The sequence below is a fragment of the Mizuhopecten yessoensis genome, unplaced genomic scaffold (assembly GCF_002113885.1).
Source record: "Mizuhopecten yessoensis strain PY_sf001 unplaced genomic scaffold, ASM211388v2 scaffold9021, whole genome shotgun sequence".
NCBI classification, from domain to species: Eukaryota; Metazoa; Mollusca; class Bivalvia; order Pectinida; family Pectinidae; genus Mizuhopecten; species Mizuhopecten yessoensis.
This window is the reverse complement of record NW_018407839.1, coordinates 312,702-324,428: the sequence shown is the minus strand read 5'-3', so window position 1 is coordinate 324,428 and position 11,727 is coordinate 312,702. Positions and strand designations below refer to the sequence as shown.

Sequence of the window (11,727 nt, the reverse complement as noted above, 5' to 3'; positions counted from 1 at the left end):
GTGCGGGGCCGGGTGTGCAAAATATAGGTTACTGAAAAAGGTTTATACAATATTGAATTGAACAAAAAATTGCTGTCTGTATTTTCATTTCTATTTTGTTACCGTTAGCAAATTTGAAATCCAAAGTTTACTTAATCAGGGACATTATATCCATTATACATTGTACGTCCCTGACTTAATCAAGTTAATCAAAGATAAACCGATTTCAATATTTCTTTTCAACTAAATTACTACGTGAGCGATATCGAAATACGTTGAAATAATGATTCAACTTATCACATTGAGAAACGAAATGATTCACTATCTTCAGACACAAACAACACGTGTTCTTGCAAGACTCCTACGGAAAAATAGAAAAGCATACTTCCCTGTTGACGAAACGAAAGTACAGCCATGAGTAATATAAGCTGATCTAAAAATAGCACCTGTGCTATATCGACTCCAATCAGATTGCAGCATTTGCTGCTGTGGTTGCTTGCAAACCATCATGATTTTACACGACCGGACAGACGGTTTAGGATGTTGTCCGTGTTAGGACTGGTACGGACACTGGACACTACCATGAGATGACCATAGATTATGTGAAACATGGGAGCTATATGGACAAAAATCTTCAGAAATAAGGAGGTCCGGGTGTTATTACTAGGTAAGTGTAATTATGTTGATATGTGCCGAGGCTGAACACACAGCAATTCAACAGACGACACATGCAAAGCTAACAGCATGTCGGCTGCATGTATAGCCTACATGTGTAAGTAGATTTACACTTGGGGTCGGGTACTAGCCATATATTCTCACTATTAATAAGAGAGTCTGTGTATTATGACAGCCTATTATAGCTAGGGGACTAATTGGAACTGTGTTGTGATGCTCGACACAAAAGTACCTGATTATGAAATTTACAATATACACATGTACGTCTTTGTGTGTACAAAACCTGTGTATGTTAACGTTCCTGTTTGAAAGCTTTAAGGTTTGAATTAAGGTTTTTATGACTAACATTTATAAACATCTAATCATGTAGTATATTGGATTGCTATCAAAGTCCATGATCTAATTTAGTTACTACACTTTGTCAAATTATATATAATAATTTAATTTAATTAATAATTAGATTATTTCAGATCATGTGAAATATCTAAAATCTTAAAATTTTATGAATGCCAATCTCTTAACAGTTCTTCAATTTTTGCCAAAAACTATTTTTTTGTTAAGGATTATAGTTAATTATGTGTTAATTAGCTATGGTTAAATATTGTATCATAAAAGAAATGGTGGTCATTCATCCGTGTTAAATTGATAGATTGTATATAACTCACCCACGGTGTAGTTGAGAAACTATACCCCAACAGAACATATTATTCATTAACAATCCTTCAAAGAAAAAAGAAAAAAAATTGTCCTGTTACTATAAACATAAGATATATGTAAATGAATATATGTATTATGTTCCCATATTGCAAGGGTCAAGTGCTACATCCATGTTTTTGTAAGAATGTTGTCGGAGAGAAAGACCTTCGTAAAATTTAAAATAAGACTTTGGAAGGAGGGAGATTTGACCTCAATCTAAATCTGAGGACGATTTTATTGTTCATATGAAGTATTAAGCTGTAAAAATGGAAGTTATCAAGGGTCGGAAAATCTCACATTTTTTTGCCCCTATAGTGCAAAGTTTCAATATGCCAGTGTCAGCATTCGAACATTATTCAACACATGCATATATACATTACTACCTTTTTTTCACTTTTTCTGAAGAATTTCATTATTTTGACATGACAATGCAAAAATGATTCTCTAATTAATTATTGTTTAACAAGTTTTGTTTTTATTCAAATCAGTTTCAAATACACGATCGCCTCTAAAAAAAAAAAATGTATAGTTCAGAAATCGTGTACAGCTAGATGAGATGTACAGGCCCTATAGGGCTCTTGCTAAATCAGTTTTACATTTATTTACCATAAAAAATCTTCTGAGTTCCACACTACCCTGATAAATTATTGGTGTGAAAACAAACTCAACAGTGGCCAGGTCGAGGGGTCAAGGTCATACGATGGTCAATATCAGTACACACAAGGAAATACAATAATGAAGCTACGTAGTAGCTAGTTATAGCTAGCTCCTTTAATCTGACCATCTTAACATCAATCCACTCTGAGCTGTTCAGGAGATGGAGGGCACTGTGTGTGTGTGCANGGGGAGGGGGGTTTGAGGGAGGGGACAGGGGTATGGGAGTGTTGAGGTTATTCCTAAAATATGTATACTTATATGTGAAGGATATTACAAAAGCTATCTAAAACCCTTATTTTTGTGAAGTCCATGGAACAACATTGTTACAATTGATACGAGGCATCTACATGTGGTAACAGGAAACAAAGATTGGTTTAATTTGGCCTTATCTGGTTCTGAAGTGTCATTTATGTGTTTATAGTATGCAACATTAAGTTTGTCAATTACAGAATGAACAACTGGTATATGGCTCCTATTAGATGACTGGGCACTGATACTTGACGTTGTTGACAGGGCCACTGATAAAATTCTCACACTGAAGTCAGTGAGGTTTAACGAGATTCTTCTTTTACTGTGAAATCTGTAAATATCGCACGAGGACAGAAATTTAGACATGGTTATTGACTGATGACACAAAAAAGTGGTACTATTTAAATAATTTCTACCTCTGCTCATCCATGTGTGACTGTCAATCTGTCCTTCCAATTTTGTGAATTGAATCTGTGACTTCTGGGAAACATTTTGTTGATAAAATTGACAATTTTTAAAACAAACCTGCTTTCATGATAATATTTTTTGAAAATACTGAATTCATTACCTACAATCACCCACCCAAAGACTGCATTTATTGTATAAATCACTTTGCCCAGGTATGAATCATTTTGGTATCATGATGGTAAATGCAAGTAAATCAGGCCAACAAGGCAATGCATCTGAATCGTAGGAAATAATATCAAAATCAAATATTGCCGTTGTCCTATAGCATTGGTTGATGATGACATTTTCTGGATGCTGAGATCAGTAAAACGTACATTACCAGAATTCCCAAGTTGTTTGATATTTTGAGAAGTTATATTTGAGAAATAGGTTATCAGACTGGTATGTTACCTTAGATTCTTACACTGTTTTTATTTTTCTGTAGTCTTCTCCCACAAAGACAACACACGAGAAATAGGTTATCAGACTGGTACTCCAGATTCCGACACTGTTTTTTTTTTCTGTAGTCTTCTCCCACAAAGACAACCCACGAGAAATAGGTTATCAGACTGGTATGCTAGATTCCTACACTGTTTTGTTTTTCTGTGGTCTTCTCCCACAAAGACAACACACGAGAAATAGGTTATCAGACTGGTACGCTAGATTCCTACGTACACTGTTTATTTTTCTGTAATCTTCTCCCACAAAGACAACCCACGAGAAATAGGTTAACTATCAGACTGGTACACTAGATTCTGACACTGTTTATTTTTTCTGTAGTCTTCTCCCACAAAGACAAAACACAAGAAATAGGTTATCAGACTGGTACACTAGACTCTGACACTGTTTATTTTTTCTGTAGTCTTCTCCCACAAAGACAACCCACGAGAAATAGGTTATCAGACTGGTACACTAGATTCTGACACTGTTTATTTTTTCTGTAGTCTTCTCCCACAAAGACAACACACGAGAAATAGGTTATCAGACTGGTACTCTAGATTCCTACGTACACGGTTTTATTTTTCTGTAGTCTTCTGCCACAAAGACAACCGACGAGAAAAAGGTTATCAGACTGGTAATTACCCTAGATTTCCGACACTGTTTTTCTGTAGTCTTCTCCAGCTCCCACAAAGACAATGTTGACACACTATTTACGACCCAGGTTCAAGTATCTCCTAAAGCCAAGCACACCGAGTACTTAACATGTAAGTATAGCAAGGATCAATTAACACAAACAAGACAGGAAATAAATAACACACCAGACTGCATTTTTTTACTTAAAAATTACCAAGATCCTGTTACAATATTACTGAACATTGTTTTTGTAAACATAATTTATTATCTAATAACATAAATAACCTTTATGATCATGTAAAGTAATATATCATTTCTAGCTTTGTTTAGGGTAAACAAAAATAAGTAAGTGATTTTGTTTCTTTTACAAATAAAGGACTTTTCTTCTAGGATAATTAAACATCAGAGCATACTGAAACTATAATTTAGTTACGGTGGTCTGGTGGTGCAGTGGATAGCGCATTTGCCTTTCTTCAAGGCGGCCGGGGGTCGATTCCCCGATCGGACGTGAGAAGGTATGGGGTCACCTGCCTGACCACGTGGGTTTTCTCCAGGTACTTCCGTTTTTCTCCCACACTAAGACCTCTCGCGCGCTATCATTCGGGCCAACAAGAGTGATTAGTATAAGTTGTAAAATGTTGTTTCATAATTGTTGTAAAATAAATAAAGTTAACATATAACTTAAATCAATTAATAAAATTGATTGCTTACATTTACAAAATATTCCCAACTGTCAGTGAGACTATAGATTTTCAACATTTTTCTTCCTGATATGACGTTACATGTAGGTATGTATCTCGGTGGATGTCATCACATGTTTTTGCTGGCCATAGGTAATTGTTTATGGATGCAGGTATTTTTATCGAAATTATTTTGTGCAGTCTTCTGAGTTTTCGTAACAACAGCAATAAGATATGGTATGCTGTGAAATTCTGTTGAAATTATTTTTCCTAGGGTAACAGCCGAAAAGTATTTCTTTCACAAGACAAATAGACAGACACACGGTAAAAGATTGAAAGCCTGGCTTAGTTAGGTTAGAAGTGTTTAGTATAAATCAATGCCCACAGTCGGACACACCAGACACTTAAGGTCATAGGAGTGTATTGATAAACGGAAGTAGGAAGTACATCCCTAGTTGAAAATCCAATGTATATATAGGGAGAAAGTATCACAATTTCCGCTTATTCTAATGTTTAATATTAAACTGATGAATATTGTATGTTTATTATTGACAGAACAGTATGTTCTTTCAATACTAAAGTATTCCAAAGCAATCCAGACATTAATTCAGGTGTTTTTTTATCAATGAGTCACATGTGTCCATTTTTCTGCACTTCAGGAAACCAGCTACCTATTTCACTACTGTGAAGTTTTTCAAGAAAGATAACTCTTCCATGCAATTACTATGTGTATATGGTTTAATATAAAGTGTCAATTTTTAATCATTCATAGATAATTCATTTTACACAATTTCAACATTTATTAAATTGATATACATTAATGCAATACTAATCTATGGCAGTATCATTATTTTATTGACATTATTTTGCAAAAAATTGTGTCTTTCATTTATTTTTCAAAATTCACTCCTTTTTACATAAATTTCCATTTAAAATCCTTAAAATTCTGACAACCAACATTTTGTTTGTGGCAGAAAATGTTCTTTACTTCAAAGCAATATAACTACAAAATTTGAAGAAATTCTACTGAGAAATGGTGACACAATTCTATTACCTTAACAGGATTGGATGTAATGTTTATGTGCCGAGTCCGGCCAAAGGTGTGAAGTTGGTCGTTGTTCTTTTCCCTTTTCCTGTGAAGAAATGATTTAGCATTGTAAAATCCTGGTCTGTGGCAAGAATATTAACAGCATAGTAAGAATAATATGAATTTACCTTGTACTACCACTCATTAAGGATACCTGGCCCTTTGCACTTTGGTTTTTCATATAAAATAGTAACCTTTTCTTAATTTCGTTTTAGGTATATTAGTTGCAGCACAGTTGTGCCAAGACATTATTGATGGCAGGTATAAGAGCGATGATACAACAATCTGAATTAATTCCAGAGTTTGAATCCCGATATTACTTCACAGAATTTTTACGATCAGAATACTGTTGTTGATTATATTTTGTTATTTTTCAGTAATTCTTTTTTTTTATGAAAGTCCTGCAAGGTATGGTTTTCTTTGCCGAAATGATTCATCGAAGCTTTAGTCATGCCTGACTAGCAGTTTCCAATGTGTAGTTAGAGTTTTGGCAGTGGTATGGGGATCCTTAATTCTCTATATCACAATGTGATGAAATCACAGCATAGCAGGTAAAATTGTACTCGGTGTTATTTTAATGTTTCTAGTTTATGGTGGTGTTTCGTGAATGTGATGATAGGAAAACTGAACCTGATCGCTACCATTCCATCTCATGAAGGCTTGTTTAAAATATATTCTTCCCTGAAGATGTAAGTAATCTTCTAACACGACGGCCGTTACCTGGAGCAGAATTGTACAGTACTTGGTTGGAGGCGTGAGGCACCTACATGTACATTGATTTTAGCCTGCCTTTGTTGCATGTCAGCGTGTAAATGGGTTTGTTCTGTAGCCTTCATTTGCTGTATCTGTGTACCGTAATGGGGAAAAGAATTAATACAAATAGCATTTAATCCTGGTTTGGTAACATCAGCATATAATTTTAGGTACGTGATTACTGATTTGAAACCCATAATCTTTGTAAAACGAACGAGATATTGATTATGGTCACCTGTTGTTCAGTTTGTTCTAGCACTAATTCCATGGTGAGAACACAGTGATATCTCCATGGTGAGTACACACTGTTGTATCTCCACGGTGAGTACACACTGTTATATATCCATGGTGAGGACACACTGTTATATATCCATGGTGAGTACACACTGTTGTATCTCCACGGTGAGTACACACTGTTATATGTCCATGGTGAGTACACACTGTTGTATATCCATGGTCAGTACACACTGTTGTATCTCCATGGTGAGTACACACTGTTATATATCCATGGGGAGTACACACTGTTATATATCCATGGTGAGTACACACTGTTGTATCTCCACGGTGAGTACACACTGTTATATGTCCATGGTGAGTACACACTGTTGTATATCCATGGTCAGTACACACTGTTGTATCTCCATGGTGAGTACACACTGTTGTATCTCCACGGTGAGTACACACTGTTATATATCCATGGTGAGTACACACTGTTGTATCCCCATGGTGAGTACATACTGTTATATATCCATGGTGAGTACACACTGTTGTATATCCATGGTGAGTACATACTGTTATATATCCATGGTGAGTACACACTCTTGTATCTCCATGGTGAGAACACAGTGATATCTCCATGGTGAGTACACTCTGTTATATATACATGGTGAGTACACACTGTTGTATATCCATGGTCAGTACACACTGTTGTATCTCCATGGTGAGTACATACTGTTGTATCCCCATGGTGAGTACACACTGTTGTATCCCCATGGCGAGTACACACTGTTGTATCCCCATGGTGAGTACACAATGTTGTATCTCCATGGTGAGAACACAGTGATATCTCCATGGTGAGTACACTCTGTTATATATCCACGGTGAGTACACACTGTTATATATCCATGGTGAGTACACACTGATGTATCCCCATGGTGAGTACATACTGTTATATATCCATGTTGAGTACACACTGTTGTATATCCATGGTGAGGACACACTGTTGTATATCCATGGTGAGAACACAGTGATATCTCCATGGTGAGTACACACTGTTGTAACTCCATGGTGAGTACACTCTGTTGTATCTCCATGGTGAGTACACTGTGTTATATCTCCATAGTGAGTACACCCTGTTGTATCTCCATGGTGAGTACCCTGTGTTATATATCCATGGTGAGTACACACTGATGTATCCCCATGGTGAGTACATACTGTTATATATCCATGGTGAGTCCGCACTGTTGTATATCCATGGTGAGTACACACTGTTGTATCTCCTTGGTGAGTACACACTGTTATATATCCATGGGGAGTACACACTGTTATATATCCATGGTGAGAACACAGTGATATCTCCATGGTGAGTACACTCTGTTATAAATCCATGGTGAGTACACACTGTTGTATCTCTATATCCATGGTGAGAACACAGTGATATCTCCATGGTGCGTACACTCTGTTATATATCCATGGTGAGTGAGTACACACTGTTATATATCCATGGTGAGAACACAGTGATATCTCCATGGTGAGTACACACTGTTGTAACTCCATCGTGAGTACACTCTGTTGTATCTCCATGGTGAGTACACAGTGATATCTCCATGATGAGTACACACTGTCGTATCACCATGGTGAGTACACACTGTTGTATCTCCACGGTGAGTACACACTGTTATATATCCATGGGGAGTACACACTGTTATATATCCATGGTGAGAACACAGTGATATCTCCATGGTGAGTACACTCTGTTATATATCCATGGTGAGTACACACTGTTGATCTCCATGGTGAGTACACACTGTTGTATTTCCATGGTGAGTACACACTGTTGTATCTCCTTGGTGAGTACACACTGTTGTATCTCCATGTGAGTACACACTGTTGTATCTCCATGGGGAGTACACTGTGTTATATATCCATAGTGAGTACACACTGTTGTATCTCCATGGAGAGAACACACTGTTATATATCCATGGTGAGTACACAGTGTTGTATCTCCACGGTGAATACACTCTGTTATATATCCATGGTGAGTACACACTGTTGATCTCCATGGTTAGTACACACTGTTGTATCTCCATGGTGAGGACACACTGTTCTATCTCCATGGTGAGTACACTGTGTTATATATCCATGAGTACACACTGTTGTATCTCCATGGTGAGTACATACTGTTGTATCCCCATGGTGAGTACACACTGTTGTATCCCCATGGCGAGTACACACTGTTGTATCCCCATGGTGAGTACCCACTGTTGTATCTCCATGGTGAGTACACACTGGTGTATCTCCATGGTGAGTACACACTGTTGTATACTGTTGTATCTCCACGGTGAGTACACACTGTTATATATCCATGGGGAGTACACACTGTTATATATCCATGGTGAGAACACAGTGATATCTCCATGGTGAGTACACACTGTTGTAACTCCATCGTGAGTACACTCTGTTGTATCTCCATGGTGAGTACACAGTGATATCTCCATGATGAGTACACACTGTCGTATCCCCATGGTGAGTACACACTGTTGTATCCCCATGGTGAGTACACACTGTTGTATCTCCTTGGTGAGTACACACTGTTGTATCTCCATGGGGAGTACACTGTGTTATATATCCATAGTGAGTACACACTGTTGTATCTCCTTGGTGAGTACACTCTGTTGTATCTCCATGGTGAGTACACTGTGTTATATCTCCATAGTGAGTACACACTGTTGTATCTCCATGGTGAGTACACACTGTTGTATCTCCATGGTGAGTACACTGTGTTATATATCCATAGTGAGTACACACTGTTGTATCTCCTTGGTGAGTGCACACTGTTGTATCTCCATGGTGAGAACACAGTGATATCTCCATGGTGAGTACACACTGTTGTATCTCCATGGTGAGTATACACTGTTGTATCTCCATGGTGAGTACACACTGTTGTATCTCCTTGGTGAGTACACACTGTTGTATCTCCATGGTGAGAACACAGTGATATCTCTATGGTGAGTACACACTGTTGTATCTCCATGGTGAGCACACAGTCATATCTCCATGGTGAGCACACACAGCCATAAAATATTATTCTTTAGGAAATGTCTGTATTGATCCTTGATGATTTTGTAAAAATAAATAATTAAAGGCTAATTACAGATATTAGACAAACTTAATGTGAAGTTTTTCCAAAACCTATTAATGTATACCTTTGGTATACCATATACTTTTTCCTGAGCTGAGAAAATGTGCTATCAAATTTATCAAAATGAATTACCTAGATCCACTTTCAAGGTCACAGGGTTCAAATGAGTTTTAACATTTAAGCAGTTTTTAGGAATAACCATGATACCTAGGGTAATGAAATTTGTCCTATAACTTATAGTATGAAGACAAGTTTGTCCAAACAAACTACGTATATACTTGACCTACTTTTTAGGTCAAGGGTCTCACACATGTTAAAATTCCTCTTAGCGTAGTGACATTTTTTTCTGCAAATTTCAAGGATAAAAAAAGACAATGACCTGCACAAATAAATGAAAATCTTATAAAAAGTATGTGTTACAGAACACGATTTGGCTTGTGATGTTAGCTTACATTGCTTCCAGATTTGTGTAAAGTAAAATGACCTTGACCCTGTTTGAAGTTATTATATATGAGGTGTGTATTTTGCATCACTATTCGATAAGAAGTAAAACAATACATGTCCTTTGTGCCTGTTTTAAAGAATTTTAGACTCTCTAAAAGAGTCATAAGAAAAAACGGAAATTGTTAAAAATGTCAGCAGCTATAAGCAAAATCTATCATTCTATAAAAAAAAAAAAAAAAATCAAATTTAAAATTGTTTTCGTTACATGTATCAAATTTGGTGAAAGAATATATAATTTTATTTGTAAGGGACCACAGTAAATCTAATTTCTAACTTCCAAACCTATCATCAGTAAAACACTGTCAGTAGAGAAAAATTGTCTAGCCTCCTGTTCCCACAACAGAAACAGTTTCTCAGTCTCAATCTGGAATAATGTTAGGATATGGAAAAAAAAATGTGAAAAATGTTTTGTTATATATACAATAGCAAATGGCTTTTTGGGAATCAATGTTTAGTTCTAGTCAGCTAGAGATTTAATATCAAAACTGTTGCCTTTTCTTCTAAATTAGCTGTCTGTTTTTATTTGATATAAAGAGCCTTTGGAACAGGCCCCACATTGTACATTGTGTTTTCATTTCGTATAAACAGGAAACAGATTCACAGCCATTTTTTAGGGAGGTTGCCTAGCAACCAGCCGACAGTAATGAAATGTATATCACAACTGGGTAAATTGGAGTAGACCTGGAGGGGAAATTGACATACTGTATGTATATATACAGCTATATATTACATACAATGAATTTCAGATGTTTTACCAAAAATATCTTCTAAGTCATAAACCTTATGTTGTCAGAATCGAAGCAGTGATGTAACATTGAACATGTTGTACATTTAGGATCTTACATGAGTTTCCATTTCATATGAGATTAATGAAACGAGTCTAAGAATTTTTCAATTTAGCGAGTCTCTGACAAGCTATACAGAGTAAAATGATTTGTTTTTGACAAGTTTCATAAAATTCATATGAAATGAAAATGAGTGTAAGATCCTTTTTATCACATAATCAATATTTGTGGCATTTTTTCGTGTAAAACGACAATTTTCATGCAACCTTGAAATGTAAAAAGCCGCCATTTTGACTACAATGCATAATTAAGTCTGTCATGTCATGAACTTGTCCTAGGCGTGATGTCACAATTAATTGAACAATTGAAACTTACAACCAATCACAGGGCTAATAGGTCATATTACATGGGTTAATACGCAAACAAATATGACATGGGTATAGTCACTGGATAACACAGTACATGTTGTGATAAATATACTTATATATATAACACTCAGGGTATGTTTGAAGAGATTTTTAGAACGCATCTTTTATGCTAGGTTCTTCGACAATGATTCATGTGTGAAACTTTCGAACATCCAATTTCATTCTTTCAATCAATCAAGAAAATGAAGAGTCAATAAATAAAACACATTGTTTTCTATTGCTTTATACAATTCTTTCACTTATCAACCTAATTCAGTCTATTGGGCCATAGGGACTCAACATTGATATTGTATTAATGACTGTGACCCCTGGGGGTATTGGTGGTGGGGGATGGGGGATGTGTGTGGGGGGG

General features: G+C 36.2%; 1 protein-coding gene across 1 annotated transcript in view; it reads left to right on the top strand.

Annotated features, from left to right (window-relative positions):
- The first annotated feature begins 442 nt into the window (after positions 1-442).
- The window catches only part of LOC110457052 (ADP-ribosylation factor 1-like), a 28,948-nt gene continuing 17,663 nt past the window's right edge, over positions 443-11,727 (top strand). Inside the window, exon 1 of the mRNA XM_021508151.1 lies at positions 443-646. Within this exon, the coding sequence (XP_021363826.1) occupies positions 589-646 (58 nt within the window). The 5' untranslated portion in view covers positions 443-588. The remainder of the gene's footprint in view (positions 647-11,727) is intronic.